Here is a 21891-nt window from a genome sequence, read left to right on the forward strand (position 1 = left end):
TGAAGGAAGTGGTGCTGTGGCTCAAGTGGTAGTGCGCTTACCTTGAGCTGAAGAGCATGGGGACTGCCCCCAGGCCCAGAGTTCAAGACTCCCCCCCCCCCCCCCCCCCGCACCAACAAAAGACAAACAACAACAAAAATATTGTTGGCTAATTGTTAGGCCGGGCGCTGGTGGCTCAAGCTTGTAATCATAGCTATTCAGGAGGCTGAGATCTGAGGATGGAGGTTCAAAGCCAGCCCGGGTAGGAAATTCTGTGAGACTCTTATCTCCAATAAACCACTAGAAAACCAGAAGTGGTGTTGTGGCTCAAGCGGTAGAGTGCTTGCCTTGAGCTGAAGAGCTGAAGGACAGCACACAAGCCCATAGTTCAAGCCCCACTGCCGAACAAAAAAAGAAAAGAAATTATTGAAGAGGCTCTGTTACTGTCAGTCTCTTCTTATTGAGTGTGCCTCATGTGACAGGTAGTACAATGGGCAGTTTACATGTTGTTTCAAATCCTTACCAACACCAAAGCTGAAGGTGCTATTTATTTATTTTAAAAAGGTTACTTTGCCCAAGGCCAGCTAATTAGAAAGTGATCATCTAATTACAAAGTTTAAACCTGTCCATCAGAGCCAAAGCCCACTTCCAATTTGCCTCTCAGTCACTTGGTTTTTACAAGCCCTTCGCACATGAAAGAGGCCTAGCAACCCTATTCCTCTCCCCACAAGCTGACGCCATGGATTGTTCTGAGGGAAGGCAGGCATCTGTTTCCTTTAATGCCTCAAGAGTCTGATAAACAGGCCAGAAGCATTGCTCTTACTGGTCTGTGAAGCCAGTCGTTTGTGGAGCAAGTGTCGTTACTTTATGCAAGCCTCATAACAAGAATTCTTTGTTCCTGAAAGGACCCCTGAGTGATCTGTTGGCTTTTAGAGAGTGAAAGACACTATAATGATGGAAGGCAGTCTAACAGCTTCACTATCACAGCATTTCTGTGCTTTCTCAAGGAGAAGGTGTGAGGTGAACTTTATTCAGTGTGTTTAATGGCCTGGCTTATCCATTTCACACCAAGGAAATGTTTCAAATGGGAGTTTAGTTCAGATAGCCAGGAGTGATTTCTGTGCCCCATTCATGTGCTTCTGATATTCCAGTGTATGCCTTTAGTGGCTTTGACTACAAGACCCCCTGATGGTTTGTGTTTCATCTTTTACCCACTTCTCATATGAACATCCAAGAGTTGTCTTCAAAAGGCCTGTTCTGTATATGCCAAGGTGCATACTACTTGCTTGGCATAGAGATTATCTTCAGAAATGTAGGCATTTCTCCCTACTTCTTCTTAGGTTTTAGAACTTGAAAACTTGAGACCTTATGTAAACTATTTGATTTTAGGTTCATCTAACCTACATATTCTCAGTTTTCTTCAAGCAATAAATGCAATTTTTAGCTCCAAATCTAATCATATCACATACAGACAAGGTCATGGTCTCTTCTATTTTGCGTGGAAAGGTAATGGTCCTTATATTAGATAAGGAAGTTTGGATTCAATTTTTTTTGTGGCATTTCATGAATCTCCCATGAGATTCATTAAGTATGGGACTTAATATACTCTGCTATTATTCAGATATTCTGTCTTCTCTAGGATTGCTACAAGGATAAATACCCCTATGTCTGTTAGTGACCCACAGTAAATAAAAAAATGTAATCTTTAGGGATTATTATGTAAGATTAAGCCTAGGAACAAAGAGTGATGTTTATGAAAGGCCTGATCCTGTACTACAGATTCAATGTGATTGGTTAAAACTCCTATGTTCAGCTGTGCCATTGGAAATTAGACATCACTGGCTGGAGTTGTGCTGAATTTTCCAGAGGATGAATCTCAGCATTGTGGAGGAATTAGTAACTATTTCTGCACACAGCCTACACAGCCTCTTCCCCTACTGTCCTCGGGTGACAGCTGTCTAGACACATCACCAGCAAGAGAGACAGCTTTAGAAGAAACAAAAACAAGTTTGGTAAAATAAAAAAAAAAGACTACTGGTTTTTATTTTGGTTGCTCTACGTGATCTTACTGATGCGTTCATTTGCTTTGGGCCTTGCCTTGCATTATGAAGTTAGATTTAAGTTTTAATTAACATTTAGTTACTTCATGCTGATGTTGTTTAAAGAAAACCTTCTTTTGATCATTGTGGTTTTGAAACAAAGGGAGAAACTTGACCATAGAAGCTGATGTTTAAGAATCTAGCTTTTCTTTCTTTCTTTTTTTAATTGTGAAAATACTGTACAGAGGGGTTACAATTACATGGGCAAGATAATGAGTACATTTCTTATCAAGCATTGTAGCCTCCTCCTTTGTTTCCCCTTCCCATCCCTTCCCATCCTCCCCCAGCCCCCCCACCCAATGTAGTCACCACTGTCTGTTTTCCACCCATGTCTTAAAACCAGACTGGATAGCTAATAAACGGAAGGAGAGTAAACAAGCATGACTTAGAATATGATAAAAGAAAGGACCATTAGCTCCAAGGATGTAGGCTCCTGATATAAGACTGGGAACACTTTAGTACAACGAGGTGATCATGGAGTGAGATGGGTGAAAAGACTGTATTACATTCATAACTTTATATTACATTATTTTTTGGGGGGGGTCCGGTCATGGGGCCTGAACTCTGGGCCTGGGCATTGTCCCTCAACTTTTCAGCTCAAGGCTAGCGTTGTACCACTTGAGCCACAATACCACTTCCAGCTTTTTTCTTTTTGCTTATGTGGTGCTGAGGAATCGAACCCAGGGCCTCAGGCATGCAAGGCAAGCGCTCTACCTCTGAGCCACCTTCCCAGCCCTGTATTACATTATTTTTATGATCAGTGGAAAGCTGCTTACTTAGAGCCTTGTTCCTGCAGCAGCATATTACCTGGGAGATTTCAGTGCAGTGTCTCTGGCCTCATCTCAGACTCACCACACCAGAGCCTACATTTCAACAAGATCCCCAGCTGTTTTTCATATCCACAGTAAAGTCTTGAGAAGCACTGCTCTAGCTTCTTCCTGGGTAAGAAAAACCCACACATAACACACACATACGCACGCACACACATACTCATCATGTTCCATGATTTCTAAATCATGTCGAATCACTTGTGAAGAAGTATCCCTCTTAGTATCAGAACCAATTTAAGTGTTCCTCTTAAAACATAATTTGATATAATATAATCCCTTTGATCTCAATTATACTTTTTAACTGAGAAATGAGAGAAATAGCGTGGGAAAATTGCTGCTGTTTTCCTTTGATAGTGTTCATTTGTCAGAATGTTTTTCTCAACTCACATTAAATGTAGATAGTAATATCTACATCAAGGTCTAGTAATAGAATAGTTATATGAAAATTTTAGCAACATAATCTCAACTAAAATTTCTAGACACTTCCTAGTACTTAAAATTTGAAAGGCTTGGCTTAGAGACAAATAATTTTATAGAATTCTTGATGATATTGCTTTATGTTTTTACTTTTAGTCTTAATCCCATAGGTTTATTGATTATTTCTATTAAAAGTTAAAATAGCATGCAATCTGTGGGCTTGCCTTATTGAATAATTTAAAAATAGAACTTGAAGTAGAGGTCAGGCATGTTGCTACATACCATGACTGAAGACAACCCTGGGCAAAAATGTGAAACCGTATCTGGAAAATAATTAATGCATAAAGGGGCTGAAGAGCTGGCTTCAACCTCAGCAGCCCTGCCTGAATTCAAATCTCAGCACGGCTAGAAAAAGAACTTAAAGACATAAAACTTCTGTTTTCTTTGTATAGAGAAAATCTCTGCTGGCTCTAGAGAAAGAAGAAGAAGAAGAAAGAAGTAAAACGATAGAGAGTCTAAAAACAGCACTAAGAACAAAGCCAATGAGGTAATTTCTCCCTGGGTAGCATCTTTCTTTTTCTTCTATACTTTTTTTTCCTTCTTTTTTTTTTTCTGTCATTGTCAAACCTTCCCTAGAAGTTTTCAGTTTAAAACATGCAGCTGAGCCATGAATAAGCTACTTTTGGTCATTAAATACCTAATGTATTGATTGTCTTCAACTAAGACATGCTGGCAGCCACTAGGATAACCAGCATGAGAAGACAGCAAGACCGTGGAAACATTGAGATCCTTGTGCATTGCTCTTAGGAATGGAAAATGGTGCCACCATTTTGAAAAATATTTGGGCAGCTTCTCAGAATGTTAAGCATAGTATTGTCTTGTGGCCTACCAACAGTTTACTCCTAGGTATATAGCCAAGGAATAATTATATTATTATATTATATAGCCAAGGATATTATATTGATGACATGCCCCTCAAAGAAACATGTGTACAAATGTTCATCTCAGCATTGTTCCAAAACAGTTGAAAAAGTAGAAATAACCCATGTCCATCCAATGATGAATGGATAAAAAGTGGCATAGTCATATAATCGATTAAATAGCTTGACCACTGATTGAATACGCATTAAAATGATGAATTTCATCACAATTGGATTGTATGTCAATAAGATTTATTAAAAATAAAAGGGCAATTTTTTTTTTTTAAAAAAGGAAAGGACAGTCTTTTTTAGTGACTCCTCTCTAGTTACCAGCTTCCATAATGTGTCTCCTCCAGTTCAGTTTTCTTTGGGCCTCCAGGATTTGGTGAGGTGTTCAGTTTCTCACAGGCACAGTTTATTAGTGCAGGTGCTATGACTTATGCCAGTTGGTTCAATGAGTTTGGATAAATCTGAATCTTATGATTAAGTGGAATGACTCAATAATGATTAATAATAATGATTCTTTGATTAAAAGTTGCCTATAATCTTTACTACTCAGAGCTGAGGTCTGAAGATTGTGGTTCAAAGCCAACCCAGGGCAGAAAAGTCCCTGTGAGACTCTTATCACCAATTAACCACTCAAAAAACACAAGTAGAGCTGTTCCTTCAAGTGATAGAGCACTAGCCTTGAGCAAAAGAGCTCAGGGACAGTGCCTAAGGTCCCAAGTTCAAGCCCCTCAACAGATTAAATAAATAAATAGTTAAGGAAAAATCTATTGAATTATCAAAAAATATAGTACAGTTGAAAGAGTGCTTTTAGCTTATGCTAATTAGAACTGTGTTTTATAGTGTGTTCTACACTCAAATGCTAATGATCAATAGAAAATAAATTTGGCAGTCATTGGCTTAGTCAGATAGACAGCTCATATCACCTCTTTACATGATTTTGACATGCGCGTGCTCATTGTTCATGAATCTCAGTGACTTTATGATAAGCATTATAAATATTAACAAAAACTAGAGTAATAAAGTATTGCTTTTGTCTTTTATATATTGGGATTCCATTAACACACCATTAAAAAAAGAAGGGTTTCACTGTGAAACCTTGGATAATCTTTTATGAACAAATCCTAAAGTTGAAGGATGCTCTTTGACGTCTCTTGATGGGGGCAAGGGTCAGTGGCTAACACAGAAGTACATAGGAACTGGGTACTACTGTAACTCACACTGGCAGATGACTTTGCCCTAAGATAAGTATTTTGAATGTCTTCTTATTCCTGGCCTTTATGAATATATGACCTGTTAATATCAGTTGGTTGTATCAGTTGAGATGTTTATCTCAAGTGGAGAATTCTTTGTAGTACTGACCATTAGGTCTGTGTCATGGACGAGTCAATGACCATAAAGACTTCGTCAGTGTAAGCCTTGTATTTCGGGAACTAAGTCTTCCCTTGTCTTGCCCTTCAGACTTTTCTAAATTGGATGCATTTCTCTTCTTGACAGGTTTGTAACCAGATTCATCGACTTGGATGGCCTGTCATGTATTCTTAACTTTCTGAAGACTATGGACTATGAGACCTCTGAGTCTCGAATACATACCTCTCTTATTGGTTGTATAAAGGCACTAATGAACAACTCTCAAGGCCGGGCTCATGTCCTGGCTCATTCTGAGAGTATTAATGTAATTGCTCAGAGTCTGAGCACAGAGAACATTAAAACGAAGGTGGCCGTGCTGGAAATCTTGGGCGCCGTGTGCCTGGTTCCCGGGGGCCACAAGAAAGTTCTGCAGGCCATGCTGCACTACCAGAAATATGCCAGCGAGAGAACTCGATTCCAGGTGGGCACTCCCTCACCTTTACTCACCCCACCCTTGACATTGGATAAGCAGGTGCCATTTCCAGCATATCACTTGAGATTTCTTCCTGTGGTGATTAACTCACACTGTGACTTCCAACATTCCCTTGCTCTTTAGTTTAAAAACCAGAAAATAGGAGCTTGGAGCTGGTATCTCACACCTGTAATCCTGGCTACTCCAAAGGCTGAGATCTGAAGGTTCAGTTCAAGGCCAGCATCGACAGGAGAGTCCATGAGATTCTTATCTACAATTAACTACCCAAAAAGCTGGAAGTGGAAATGTGATTCAAATAGTAGAACACTAGCCTTGAGCACAAAAAAATCAGGGACAGCACCCAGGTCCTCAATTCAAACCCCAGAACTGGCAAAGGAAAAATAAATAAATTTTTAAAAATAGAATAAGCTTTCTATAATTGGTCAATGCAGGGCCTTAGATTTACAAGCTCACAAATGTAGTCCTGCATCTTGTATGTTATATAGAATGTCTATAGAATTCACTAAGTGGAGTGTTCCCTGAAAATTTTACAGGTTGCCATTCTTGAGTTAGGATCAATATGAATACTGAGATGATGCCACTATATTTTTGCTCAAATGTAACAAGTAAGCAGAAGAAACAAAGCAAAAATCTTTTATATTTTGTATACATGTATATATAAACATGCATATAAAATGATGTGAGAACCTTAAAAATAGAGATTTTTAGTACTAATAAAAAGAAAAAAGGTGACTTTCCATGGATCAATATAATTTTTGTCTAATCACAAGATTTTAAAAGTTAATTTCCGATTATAAAAATGTAAGATGAATGTAAAATTAGTCATTATGGGCTGGGGATGTGGCTTAGTGGTAGAGTGCTTGCCTAGTATGCACAAAGCCCTGGGTTCGATTCCTCAGTACCACATAAATGGAAAAAGGCAGAAGTGGCACTGTGGCTCAAGTGGTAGAGTGCTAGCCTTGAGCAAAAGAAGCTCAGGGACAGTGCCCAGGCTCTAAGTTCAAGCCCCAGGACTGGCCAAAAAAAAAAAAAAAAGATTAGTCCTGATTTGTCTTTTGTTTTTATATTTGTTTCTCTGACAGACATTAATTAATGACTTGGACAAAAGCACTGGACGATACCGAGATGAAGTGAGTCTCAAGACTGCCATCATGTCCTTCATCAATGCAGTGCTAAGCCAAGGCGCAGGAGTGGTAAGAAAACTGAAGCTTCAAAAAATGTGTCATTAATAATACTTTTAACATGGGCTTAGTGGTCCCTGCCTGTAATCCAACTACTTGAGAGGTAGAACCAAGAAGGCTAGTGAGTTCAAGGGTAGCTTAGTCAATGCTAGTGAGATTCTGTCTCAAAAACAAAAAAGTTAGGGATATGGCTAGCATGTCTAGCATTCATGAAGCCCTGGGTTCAGTTCCCACCACCACAAAAAGAGAGGGGGGTGGAAGGAGAAATGAAAAACATGAATACATCTTTCATTATCCTTTCATTTTCAGGAGAGTTTGGACTTTAGACTTCATCTTCGCTATGAATTTCTAATGTTAGGAATCCAACCTGTTATAGACAAATTACGGGAACATGAAAATTCAACATTAGATAGGTAAGTAAGATTGCTATCAATTTGAGATAGTCTGTGCTGTTTTTCCATTTGTGTAGTGCATACCATATCACATGTCAGCCTTAACATATCTATAACCTAAAGAGCTAACATCAGCATATTAATTCAGCTAATTGTGTTCTTATTGTAAGAACTTTGCTGATGAAGGAAACAAAGTGTTGTATAGAGAACTTAACATGGGTTTAGCGTTAGGCCTATCTATGTCCCCCTACCACCCTTCTCCCTCATTCACGAACTCAGCATGGTCTTCTGTTTTGGTACCTACAAGCCTAGGCACTTATTATTTCCTCAACATCAAGTGATCTTTCATAGATGTCCAGATTACTTGTGTCCTTATTCCCTGCAGAGAGGCTGTTCCAATTACTATGAGATTCACTCTCCTTCCCTTTACCCTGTTACACTTGATTTCATAGAACTGTATCATCCCTAGACTGTAGAATGCATGCATAGTAGGTGGTTAATAAACATTTGAATGAAAAAATGAATGACATGGTCATTTCTTTCATGATCTTTAATGGAATTGCAAGTCAAGTGTGGTTATATGAGCTTGTTAACACAGATGGTATTTTTTTTTTCTTTAGAAAGAAGATAGTTAAACAAGGCATTTGATTCTGTTACCTGGTTTCTTTTAGAGCTATCTCTAAATAGTCAAGAAAGTCCATGTAAATGTCCCAAATCTCATGTATTTTGTTTGTAGGATATTTTGGTAACTTTTCTTCAATTACCTTTTAGACATTTAGATTTTTTTGAAATGCTCCGAAATGAAGATGAACTAGAATTTGCCAAAAGATTTGAACTGGTATGTATTCTCACAATTATTCTGACTTGATGCATTAGCTCATAGATTTTCCTCTGGAAATGTGTGTTATAGAATTGACATGGACCAATGTAACCCATGAGTGAAGTCAAAGTTCTGTTTTGTTACCTAAGTGGCAGGATTAGTTTCTGTTTGCCTTGGATTTCCCCTCCTTCCACTGGGGAATTTAGGAACTTGGATGTTGGACTTAGATTTGTGTTTTCTGTAAAATAGGTTCACATAGACACAAAAAGCGCAACTCAGATGTTTGAGCTGACCAGGAAGAGGCTGACTCACAGTGAAGCTTACCCTCACTTTATGTCCATCCTGCACCACTGCCTCCAGATGCCTTGTGAGTGTGCCCTACCCAGGTGTGGCTGAGTGTTTGAACATTGTTCCGAAGGGCTCTGTCTTTGGAATGGCATGACTAGATTGGATTCACATCATGGATCCCAAGTCTCAGCTAATTCACTTTGATTTGAAAAATAAACACATGCCTTACAATGCACTTAGAAAGAGCTGAAAAAATGCCTCTCAAACAAAAAAGTGATCATCATGTGTCAAAATTCAAGTGCATTTGGATTGGTACAGATGACAAACATTTCTTGGGTTCTGTGGCTTTAAAGGGTGACTACTGTTGAGAAAAAACATTCATCCTAGTTTGCAAAGAACTTGAAGATTCTTTTTTCTGCCATTCCTTTTCTTTTTAGATAAGAGGAGCGGGAACACTGTTCAGTACTGGCTACTGCTGGATAGAATCGTGCAGCAAATAGTTATCCAAAATGACAAAGGACAAGACCCTGACTCTACACCCTTGGAGAACTTTAATATTAAGAATGTTGTACGAATGTAAGTCTCTTCTTTTTTCATTACCTATGAAAAATGATCATGTAAGATATTTTATACTACTTCAAAGTAACATCTGGAAGAACTGACATGTTCTACTGGACATATATGAGTTTCTATAAAAGCACATGCAATATATCTAAGTAACACGGGTTTAAACGGGCTTCAAGCATGCATCTAGCAGTGGGTTTTTCATGGTTGTTGGTTTTTGTAATGAGATCTCCTTTTACTGTTTTATAGGTTGGTTAATGAAAACGAAGTTAAGCAATGGAAAGAACAAGCAGAAAAAATGAGAAAAGGTAAATGATCCAGAGCTGACAAGAGAAGACACTTTGTGATTGGTTATTGAATGGTTCTGCTCTTTGTACCTCTTGGAAATTTGCACTGGTGTTTCTTGTTGACTTATGAACATCAAGCAGCCTTTATTTTTCCATGCGTTGTAGACATTTTTCACTGGCTTTTAAAAAATTAAGCTATTTTAGTTTGTCATTCTAAGTCCCAATTATTTAATCCTTTTATTACAATAATTTTTTTAAAAAACTTGTAACATTTGCTGTTCAGTATTCATTAATTCCAAGTTTTTACAATACCAAGCAGCTGAACTCTTCTTATGCACCATAACTTCTCTTTAAATCACACTAGGTCTTAAGAAATAGAACAAAGGATTCCAGGGCTTACCAAAATTTTAAGAGTAGAGCAGGCTATTTGTTTTATGCCAGTCCAGTTTCCTCCCTGACCTTAATTTAGCACCAGTCATAAAAAAAGAGAAACCATGCAGAAAATCAAAGACCATTGTAGAGATAGGTGTTGTTAAACATTAACAGGCCAGCAATTAGTCAATATTTGAATGTGTCTTTGATATTATCATTCAATATCCATGACAGACATTGATGTTCCTTGTGGTACCAGCCAGTCACAGAAGTGTATAGCCTTCTTCCTCCTCCAGAATATTAGCACCTTAAGTTGGCCTCTCTGTGAGCACACTCATATTCCCTGCCAACATTTTCTTACCACACTTGTGAACTGAAATACAGTAACACTCATCCTCATCTCAGTATTTAAACATAGAAAGGTGTAATCATTTCCTTTCCTCTCATTTGTCCATTGCCATGGAGAGAAAAGAAGGGCCTTACACGGGAAAATTACCAATGTGAAATACTACTCTATGGCAAGTCCCTCATATATATCCACGTTCCTTTGATATAAGTGAGGCTAAATGTGTGTTTTGATAAATAAATTCCAGAGACTACAATGGAAAGAATAGAAACCTTAGCTCAAACTTGGAGGAAGGAGAGTAAGTAGAAAATGGTCAGTGTTTTAGCACTACATTCTACAGCATGGAGACTCGAGTGTTGAGGAGGATATGTGGGACATCAGGTTTGGAGTCAAAAACAAGTAGAATAATATTAGCATGGCACGAGCACGGATGAGTTATACACTTATTAAAAATAACTTTAACAGAGTTCTGGTGAGTGATATAGTATAGAATAAAATCTCTAGGCTGATGGGAGGGACAGAATTGTTGGAAGTGAAGTCATGAGCATGGTATAAAGAGAAACTATAGATAAAGTGAATTCTTCTTTGGACATTTCAGCGGTTACATTTGAGAGAGCACATTTTGGCTAAATAGTCAGCAGGTGGAGGCTGTGAGGAAACAGCTTCTATGGACATGAAAACTGTAGAATAGTTGTGGGGTAATTCTCATTGGAGTATATCACTCCTAGGAAGTATTCAGTAAACGCTTAGTGAATGGCTGGTAATGAATGGTTGTCATGTATGGAGAGTGTTTAGGCTAGAGCTTTCCAAACCTGGCACTACATCTGGATTGCATAAGGAGTGTTTGCAAATCAGTTTCCTAAGCTCTGCCCAGACCCTATAGAATAGATTCTTTCGAGTGTATTTCTGGGAGGAGCTGGTTAAGCCTTCTTAGATGATTCTGAGACACAGCTAGGTAAATATGTGCAACGCTAAGTGACCTGTGTGCTTTCTTCAGGGAGTTTTATTGTGATAATTCCATAGATGCATACTGTGTGTTTTGAACAAGTCTGCCCCCTCTATTATTCTCTTAGCCCCTTTCATTCTCCCCCATTCCTCATTTTTTAATTTTGCATAAGGAATTGAATGGATATAAAAGAAGCAAAATAGGGGTTGGAGGCATGGCTCAGGTGGTGGAGCATCAGCAAAAGCATCAGATACCATGTTTGAGCCTCAGACCAAAAAATGAAAAACAGAAGAAGCAGCAAAATGGAATGCAATAGAATAGTTCTTCAATATAGATCTGTAGATATCAGAGAGGCATCCACAAAATGATAGAAGTGAGATAGAAGTTACCTTAACTCCAAGCCTGGTTAAAAAACCCAAAACTAATTGCTCAGACTCCTCCTAGAAATCCTAATTTGGGGTGAGAGTAGGGTGAACACAGAAGAGAGGTCAGAGACAAAGAATTTAAGTATGTTAACAAATTCAGAAATAGAGACCAGCTCTGTATAGCTCAGACCCAGTGGGTTATATCTCTAGTGAATTTATTAATATAAAAAGAATAGGAATTGGGGTCACGTATTTGAATTAAAAATCTACATCATTGTTTCTGTTTCCAAAGCTCATCACTCCTGTCAGCAAGCTTATAATATTCGTTGACACAGTGACTACATTGCTAAGTTGGATGCCCTATTCCCTATAGCAGGACTGGAGAAGTCATTAAAAACACAACTGAGAACTAATATTTTTCTCCCATATTACTCTGATTCTCATGCTCATCCACACTACTGCTCTTAAGATATTTAATATAAGAGATTTGCTTCCACAATTGTTAATAATTGCTCGCTGGAAGCATGAGATACTTAAGATAGCTTTCCAAGGGTAACTGAAAACATGATTCAGTATTGGGATGCATGTTGGGTCTGCCAGCAGCGCTTCCTCACAGCATGAGACCTCCCCTTTCAGCCCTTCTAATTGTGGACACAAGCCAAACTGGACTTCTCTCCATCCCATTTCAAATGTATGAGAAGAGGTTCTATTAATTCTCATTTTCCTTAGTAGAGTAATTTGTCCATTTATAAGAAAGTGTTCTAAATTACCTTACCAAACAGTCACTATTTTCCTACATGGATAGTTGCTCAAACTTTTGTTTCACTTTCTGAACTATGCCTTAGAGGGTTCTGTCTTTGGTCTTTATAGAATATAATTAATGAAGTTGTTCATCTGAAGTCCCTTCCAAGCATGAGCACTGTTTAACAGCCCTTTAGCAGACAGCAGTAATGCATGATCCTTCCCCGTAATGAAGAATCTCAACCTCTCTCATCATCTTCAGTTGATTTACTTTATAGAGAAAAATATTTCACCCTTGAAGCATCTCCTGTTTCCATATCCACTTGTTTCCTTGTGTAGAGCACAATGAGCTACAACAGAAATTGGAGAAGAAAGAGCGAGAATGTGATGCCAAAACTCAAGAGAAGGAAGAAATGATGCAGACCTTAAATAAAATGAAAGAGAAACTTGAAAAGGAGACTACTGAGCATAAGCAAGTCAAGCAGCAGGTGGCAGACCTCACGGCACAGCTCCACGAGCTCAATAGGGTGAGGGCCATTCATTGTGTCTTCTGTCCACACTGTCTGTCTGCTGTCTGCTGCCTCACTCCCTCATCCCTAAGAGTAGACAATTTCTGATGTGAGACACAAATCCAAGATGTCACAGTTGATTGCCGTATTTATGACCTGCTCTGTCTGCCATCATGTAGGTTTGGCAGCAACAGTGGTTGTGTAGTGGGGTGGGGCAAGGGGTATTTAGCACCAACCTTGTTTGTGCTAAGATCCAAGCAGATTAAGTTCACCTGTTAACATGAAAACTGACTTCATGGAAACCAAACTATATGATGGTGGAAGAAGCAAAAGACCTATAAATGCTTGGCAGACAAACATTCTAGTGTCAAATACAGAGGGATGACTAAACCAAGTCCATAAAGGCCCTGAAAAGACGATTTTATTTGCCTGCCCCACAAATCTACATTCTCTGAAGTGTGGATTTCTCTGTAACCTATGCTTTAGGCAAAGTAATTCCAGCTTCTTGGAATCATCCAATTAATTTTCTTCTTCCATTAATCTTCACTTTTCCTGTTTTTCTCTTTTCAGAGAGCCGTTTGTGCTTCCATCCCAGGAGGACCCTCGCCTGGAGCCCCAGGGGGTCCCTTTCCTTCCTCTGGGCTTGGATCACTTCTTCCTCCACCACCCCCACCCCTGCCAGGTGGAATGCTTCCTCCCCCACCCCCACCCCTTCCTCCTGGTGGTCCTCCTCCTCCCCCAGGGCCTCCTCCCTTAGGGGGCATCATGCCACCTCCTGGTGCTCCAGTGGGTCTGACACTCAAGAAGAAAAACATTCCTCAGCCCACAAATGCCCTGAAATCCTTCAATTGGTCTAAGCTGCCTGAGGTAAGACATTTGTGTTTCCTTTCCCACTGATCCACCAATGGATAGCAGCAGCAGCTCATTGTGTAGATCATGGAAGGGGAAGCAGCCTCCACCGCTAAATGATTTCATTTTATTGTGGGGATTCAGGATCCTCACCAGTTCATCTATTAAGTGATAAGACTTGTGAAATAATGACACATAACTTGAGGCCAGCTCACTTTGAGGGCCTTATAGAATGAAAAATTTGGAATAGCAGCATTAAAAAAAATACTTGTTCTTTTTATGTATAACTATAAACCACAGGACTTGTTGACTTGATGTTTCTAGAACAAACTGGAAGGAACTGTATGGACTGAAATTGATGATACGAAAGTCTTCAAAATTCTAGATCTTGAAGACCTGGAAAGAACATTCTCTGCCTACCAAAGACAGCAGGTAAACAACATGTGACCTTAAGATACCAAAATAGTAAATAAATCATATGTTTGTGCATGATCCCTGGACCGTCTGCTATCGTGTGATATGATAGCTGTTTTAATACGAGGCTCTTTGGTACCCCCTGGTATGTTACTGCAAAGAAATACAGAGTTCATCTCCACATGAGTACTTGTTAGTGTCTATGTGTTGAAGCTAATGGAGCTCTTTGTTAGGAAGCATCATACCATGTCTCCATTGTTGTAAAGAGCTCTGTATCTTTTCATCACTGCTATAGTCAAAATGGATCAGTAGGGGGAAAAAATAGAGTTACATAAAATAATTCATATATACTTAAATAACTCATATATATATATATATATAAAATATATGCCATTTTGTTTATCTGAGTTGAAAAAGTACATATCGAGAAGTTACTATCAGAAGCAAGCCTTTTGGAATAGATGAACTTTTTTTTTTCTCTTTTTCTTATCCCTGAGCTTTTATGCTCAAGGCTAGTACTCTTACCACTTAACCCACAGGTCTACTTCTGGCTTTTTGCTAGTTAATTGGAGATAAGTCTCATGGATTTTCATGCCAAGGCTGGCTTTTAACCATGATCCTCAGATCTAAGCCTCCTTAGTAGCTAGGATTTACAGGCATGAGCCCACCAGTGCTTGGTGATAAACTTTTTAGAAGTATGAAGATTGGTGATAACCAGAACCTAAAGAGAAAATTCCACCATATGTGATAAACATGATAGGCTCAGTAGTGGGGCTGTACAAGCTGAAAGTAAAGGTGGCAATGATGCATATAGAACTACAGAATCTATTGAAGTGAACTGAACATGTGATTTGGCCCTTGCTACCAATTCATATTGATGAGGCCAGACCACATCACTGTGTGAGGCCTGGCCACACCATGATACCTCTTGTACCAATAGAGGACTTCTTCTTTTCTTTTCTTTTTCTTTTTTTTTTTTGGTTGATTGTGGGGCTTGAACTCTAGGCCTGGACACTGTCCCTGAGCTCTTCAGCTCAAGGCAAGCACTCTACCACTTTGAGCCACAGCGCCACCTCTGGTTTTCTGGTGGTTAATTGGAGATAAAAGTCTCACAGACTTTCCTGCCCAGGCTGGCTTTGAACTGCAATCCTCAGATCTCAGCCTCCTGAGTAACTAGGATTATAGGGATGAGCCACCAGCGCCCAGCTGGAGGAGTTCTTGGTAGGGCTCTCTTAGGCCACAGGAAGGTAGGTGGACATGTGGAGAGTCCAAAAGAAGAAAGAAAAGGTGATGCCCAAACAATCTATTAGAGCCCCAGGCATGGAAAAAATAGAGTCCATGAGAGTGAGAAGTAAGATTGTTAAAGATTGTTAATGGAGAGGAATGGTGACGTGAGTGTATTGTATCTTAAATTGGAGGACATGCGTGCTGGCATCTGTACAGCGGGCTTCCCTTGGACTGTCTTGGAAGGCTCTTCACCTCCTGCATGAATCATGTTCAGGGTGGAGTATCCTCAACAAGCAGCTAGTCAGTTTCCTTGGCTTGTTTCCTGAGAAAAAAATGTCTCAGAATACAAATGCTAAGCACCATCGGAGAGGATGGATTGAGGCTGGGAGAAACGAAAGCCAAAGATTTTTTTTTTCAAGCTAGTCAGTGATCCATCTGAAATAGGGTAGGGGAGTAGTGTTATTTAGCCAGTGTAGTTGTGGAATAGTTTGTGTGTGTGCCAGTACTGGGTCTTGAACTCAGGGCCTTGTGTTCTTGCTTAGCTTCTTTGCTCCAAGCTGGCACTCTAACACTTGAGCCACACCTCCACTTCTGGCTTTTTGCTAAGTGGAGATGAGGAACTTACAAATTTCTCTGCCAGGGCTGGCTTTGAATTATAATATTTGGATCACAGCCTCTTGTGTAGCTAGTGTTACAGGTGTGAACCACTAGTGCCCAGTTATAGCGAGAATATTTTGGTGTAAAAGGGAGAAAACTAAGCAAAAATATGCCTTCTGTGGTAGTTTAAAAAGTACAAAAATAACAGTAATTGCCTGCTGTGTTCACATAAGCCTACATATACACCCCTCCATTAGTAAAAGGGCAAATTGTACAATGTTATGCATACCAAATCAAGAAAAATTAAGAGAAAGGTAAAACATTGTCCAGTAGAAAGATACCTTAGCTTCATGGGGACAAAAGGTGCATTTAGAGCCATACCGTGTAGATTCTCATTATTAACTACATTATGTCTCTATTCTCTCTACTGTCCCAAGAAAATGTCCTCTGGACATTGACACAAACTCATAGACCATTAAAGCAGATATCCTAGTAAGGTCATCTTCTGACCTGATTACAAGTCTTATTGCTTTCCACTTCAGTTTTAATTGCTAATGCTGGCTGTCTGAGATGAAGGTTTGGGAACTTGGAGAAGTGTATTAAATGAAGAGAAAACAGCAAATGATGCTATTCAAGCCTGAGCATGTGGGTTGCATTTATTGTGAAGGCAGGTGGTTGAAAGACCCAAGTTTACAAGACTCATAATTAACTTGCTTTCAGCAGAAGGTGCAGAAGGATGCTGCCAAAATGCTCTGGGACAAATATGTGGACAGTTCTCAAGAGCTCTGGGAGACAAGATTGCAGAAAGCCCAGCAATTGGGCAATTGTCTCCTAGCAACAAACACTGTTTAAGTAATCAGTAGTCATTCCAGGCAGGCTAGACCGGAACATTTTGGTTCTACTTAACACTAAGTAGGCTAGTAAGTAGAATGAGTTGTGATCATATTTTCAGCAATATTTCCTGAAGAAAAGTTTCAACACACCTGCTCAGCTTGAGTAATTCAAACATGTTTCCCCTTTTGGTGTAAGAGTTGAAGAAGAACATTTTTAAACCGTTAGCATATTTTCCAAATGAAGGCAATCTATGCCATTTTATTGAATTTACTGAATGCTGAGAGCCAGAAAATCAAAAGATGGAGACATTCTAATTGGAACATGTAGAACAGAATGAAGGAAATGAATGCCTGTCATTGAATGACCCTCATCTCTTAGTGGCAACATCAAAGAGACCATGGCATTTCCATTTGTCTTGGCAGTATATTATATAATTTTCACCACATTTGAGCTGCCCTATTCTCTATCCCAGAATGTACTGGGAACCTTCCCCCCACCCCCCATGGTGTCTCTTCTTTCCTCCCTCCAGACCTATAAAATCCTGGCCAGTTGTTTGGCTAAATAAATTTTTCAGAGGCAAAGAAAAACATGAATACCATTGCTGGCATATAATGGGAACCCTACATAGAGTAAGATTTTTGAGATAGCTTAGAAATACTAAGAAGAATAATTTAGATGAATAAAATGGCACTTAGGTGATACATACGCATATATATGTACCTATATACATACATATATACATAAGCACACTCATTTACTTATACACACTTACATTTATCAATTTTATACTTTATTAAAATAAAATATTTAGCCAGGTGTGGTGGCACACACTTATAGCACTCAGGAGGCCGAGGCAGGAGGATTGCAAGCCTAAGACCAGAGTGTACTATTTAAGGCCAGGGTAGGCTACAAAAACAATCAGATATTGTATGTTTATGTGTGAGATATTTCAAAAGATGTGAATGCATTCAATTTTTACATATGCTCACCAAAAAGCAGAGATGAAAAATCTGTAACTAAGTATAATATGAACTAAAAGATCGTTTCTGCTGTTGAGTATGATATACTCAGTTCCTAATCTTACTGACCTTAAAATTTAATTCCTTCAAAGCATTTACTCCTTTTCTCTTTTTATTATGGGGAGAGTACTGGATATTTAATTCAGGGCCTCATGGTCACTTTGCTGGCTTGCTTAGCTGGCTCTCTACCACTAGAACTATGCTTCAAGCCCTGTGGGGTTTTTTGTTTGCTTGTTTTGTTGTTTTTTAAAGAAGGAGTCTCATGGGCTTTTCCATCCAGGCTGGCTTTAAATTGCCATCCTCCAGATCTCAGCCTTCTAACTGACTATTACAAGTGTGAGCCCCAACATACAGCTTTAGTTTTTTAATACTCACCCCAATGCTATGAAGATATTTTAAAAATATAGCATAATTTAAAAAATATAGCATAGTGTGCATTTGCTAGCCCAACAGGTGGCACAATAAGGACTATAAGCAGAATACTTCTTAGGGTGTTTATTTTTGTTGTTGTTCCTAATCCCTGGTTTTATTCATCTTCACCACCAGACTTTGTAGAGGATTTTCTTTAACTCGGTTGTCTGAACATAACCACTCCTATTTGGGTTTTGTTCGGTGCATATATCAAAGGTGTGCAGAGCAGATTATGTAAGCTTATGTGCTACATGAAATGGAATTTAATAGCATGTAGTTAAACCTCCGTTCACATTCCAAGAGTTCATTTGAAAGTCAGTTTCTTGAATCTCAGCACTCTTTTCCTCATGGAAACAACATTAGATACAATTTCTAGGTCAGCCACAAAGATTTACTTTAAGACCTAATATAGCACCTTGTATATCAGAATTATTTCAGATACAATAAAACAGTATTCATGTCTGTTTTAAGAGAAATTCCATCCGGACATGCTATAAATTCATTTTTCCCTGTCCATGCAATTGAACAGAGTTAAAAATGAGCATGAGAGACCACATTTACCTAAAGGGAGTCACAGCTTTATAACAGCATCTCACAGACCAGTTTTTTCCTTTCTGCCCTTTGCTTGAGAACAGCCCTTCTTTTAGGATCTTATGATCAGTGTATAAAATAACACTTCAAAGCCTCTATTTTCTGATGTAAGTGACAAAGGCAAACTATTGTCTCGGGCTCTAGAATCTGACCTCTACTATTAATATGTAGTATGGAAGTTATTTCTGGAGTCCATTTGGAACATTCAGTAGTATCTTTTGACTTTTTACAAGTGACCAACAAATTTTCCTTTCTTATTCTTCTCACAGTTGCCATTATTCTGTAGATCTAATTGTAACCTTGAAAATGTGTATAACTTAGGGAATTTATTCACTAATCTTAATCCGTTGCCTGAGCACATGAAGGCAGGAGGGAAAAGTATGAGCTGAAGTGTAAAGTTAAAGGTTGATAACTGGGTTTCATGGTAAGAGTTAATCAAATGAAGGCTTTTATGTAAATATTGGTGTGTGCATTTTTCTGGAGAGGGGTCTCCAGCTTTTGTCAAATTTACCAAGGTATTTCAGCCTCAGAGAGATTACAAATCATTTCTATAAGGATGATCATATCTATGAAGTGTTGAGTCATTATTTTTTCATATGAAGTATTGAGTCATTATTTTTTCATAGCAATTTATTAGTACTGGTTCAAGAAAATGCAAGAACCAACTTTATGTTCAAAATCCTAAGCCCTACACTAGAAATTATCTGGAAAAATCAAATATAGGAAATTCTATTATATTTGATTCAAGCCAACTAGAAATATCTTTTTATATTTCCTTCTGATTTTTATTTGGAGTTTAAAGGGGTCTCCTAATTGCTAGGCAGGCATTCTATCACTTGTAACATGCTGCCGGGCCATATTTGCTTCAGTTATTTTTCAGATAATCTCTCATGTTTTTACCTGGGACCATCCTTGGACTGTGATCCTCCTTTTCCCTATGACTCTGGGAGTTGGAATTGTGGGTGTTTACCACTTTACTCAGCCCCTTCCCTCCATTTTTTGAGTGGCTAATTCAAGATTTCAGAAAGCATCTTCTTTGAAATAAGCTTAGAAGTTTGTTTATCTCTAGCATACCCCCCCCCAACTCATTTTTGTAATTTTATTTTTTGTTGGTTTTTTGTTTTGTAATTTTATTTGTAATGTGCTAAGTACTAGATCTTTAAAGAAGTACCGTCTTGAGATGAACAATGCAATACTTTCCCGTGGCATTTCTCATTCACACCTCTGGAAAGATAACATATACTACTTAGCTGTTATTAACTATTCACTATTACTGCTCCTGGTGATTACAAGTAGAAGGTCCTTAGCAGCTAGCTGGTCTACAGTTTAGCAGAGAAAAGAACAAAAGGGGAATAAGTAGATTTGTTTGTCAGTTTGAAAGATAAAACAGTTGTAATACCATCCAATATTGATCTCACAAATATGTGTCAAGTAACTGTATAAAATATGTTATATGCATCATCCCATAATAATCCATTTGTTAAACCCATTTTACAGATAAGGAAACTGAGCCACAAACCACATAGCCAATAAAAGACAGCTGCCTGATTCTACTTGCTACTATCTTAGAAATAAATTTCCTGACAATAGAACTTAAGATGTAGAATGAGTTGCTAGAGGAAGTCATAAGCAGGAGCTAAAGTCAAGTATCAGTTTTCTCTGTGAAACAAAACAATAATGATAAAAATAGGTTACAGTGACTTCATAGAACATTATACCAAAGTCTTTTCTGTGCTTGAAACTACTTTTTAGAGGAGTCTTAAGAAGTCTCAGAGTAGAAAAGTTCATGGTTCTAACAAGGGCAAAAGGGCAAATGAAAACTTGGTATGAGAGAGGAAGAAATGTTTCTTGTGGTTATCAACTTATTTTTAAATGTCATTCTTGAAAAGAGAGCAAAAGGAGGACATGCTCTGTTTCTCGCTAAAAGAATTGTGTGAAACGGCTCATCTGTGTAAAATTGGCCTTTCCAATGCTGTGGAGACCAGCGAGATCTTAAGGAATCTGCTGAGCAAATGCTAGTTGTACATGTTGCTGGAGCGTGCTTTGCACACCAAAGCTTTGTTTACTCCAGTGCTTTTCTCACTGTAGCATTGCAAGAAATATGCAAGGAAAGCTATCACTTTTCTTCTTTTCTGGTTTCATTTTGTTGGTGGTGGTGGTCATGGACATGAATTTGAGCCTGGACACTGTCCCTGAACTTTTTCGCTCAAGGCTAGAACTCTACCACTTTGAGCTACAGTGCCACTTCCAGTTTTCTGGTGGTTAACTGGAGATAAGAATCTCAGGGACTTTCATGCCAGAACTGGCTTTGAACTGTGATCTTCAGAGCTCAGCCTCCTGAGTAGCTAGGATTACAGTCATGAGCCACTACTCCTAGCAGCTTCCGAAGTGTCAACTCTTTTTTTTTTTCTTTCCCTTCTTCATTCCACACCTTCTTTAAAATGCTATTTCACTAAAACGCAGTAGACCTTATATATTCTTGAACAGGCCCAAGGTAGTTGGGATAGGGCCACCAGTGGCTACACAGCCTGTGAGCCACTGTCTGCCTCCTGATTCATTTGCCTTTCCTTTATTCCTACCCATTACACCTACAGGCATGATTTGGACCCTCTAGACAGAATGAGGGTTAATAGTACTGATTTAGTTTCTTCCACATGACTTTTTAAAAACCTTCCTTACAATACAAGAAGACAGGAAAATTATTTCCACAAAAAAACATATTTTTGTAGTACATAACAGTGATAATGGCATCCATAAGTTTATAAATGTGATTGATAATCTTCCAACATCAAGTAAAAATTGGCAAGGAGTTGGCAGAGAAAGCAAGGCCCAGTATGGGGAATTGGGGCAGACAGACAGGACGGGTAAGGAAGAAACAAGAAAAATCAACAGGTTGAATAAGTGGAAGTTTAGTGCTTATTTCAAAGAGATTTTGTTCCTTTTCTAGCTTGGGCATTTCTAAACCCTTTCTCTGAATTTTACTTGCTACCATTTAAAAATTATGTGCAACAAATATCATTGCCTTGCTCTATCCAAAATGCTTT

At 38.7% G+C, this 21891-nt stretch overlaps 1 protein-coding gene across 1 annotated transcript in view; it reads left to right on the plus strand.

The window, feature by feature from the left end:
• Positions 1 to 21891, plus strand: part of Daam1 (dishevelled associated activator of morphogenesis 1) — a 168954-nt gene that overhangs the window by 112923 nt on the left and 34140 nt on the right. The window contains exons 5-15 of the mRNA XM_042682536.1: positions 3778 to 3872; positions 5749 to 6082; positions 7177 to 7287; positions 7585 to 7688; positions 8439 to 8505; positions 8737 to 8854; positions 9213 to 9351; positions 9589 to 9647; positions 12736 to 12923; positions 13476 to 13772; positions 14079 to 14186. Coding sequence (XP_042538470.1) covers positions 3778 to 3872; positions 5749 to 6082; positions 7177 to 7287; positions 7585 to 7688; positions 8439 to 8505; positions 8737 to 8854; positions 9213 to 9351; positions 9589 to 9647; positions 12736 to 12923; positions 13476 to 13772; positions 14079 to 14186 — 1620 coding nt within the window. The remainder of the gene's footprint in view (positions 1 to 3777; positions 3873 to 5748; positions 6083 to 7176; positions 7288 to 7584; positions 7689 to 8438; positions 8506 to 8736; positions 8855 to 9212; positions 9352 to 9588; positions 9648 to 12735; positions 12924 to 13475; positions 13773 to 14078; positions 14187 to 21891) is intronic.

Source organism: Dipodomys spectabilis, unplaced genomic scaffold (assembly GCF_019054845.1).
Source record: "Dipodomys spectabilis isolate Male_0828 unplaced genomic scaffold, ASM1905484v1 ptg000073l, whole genome shotgun sequence".
Taxonomy (NCBI): domain Eukaryota; kingdom Metazoa; phylum Chordata; class Mammalia; order Rodentia; family Heteromyidae; genus Dipodomys; species Dipodomys spectabilis.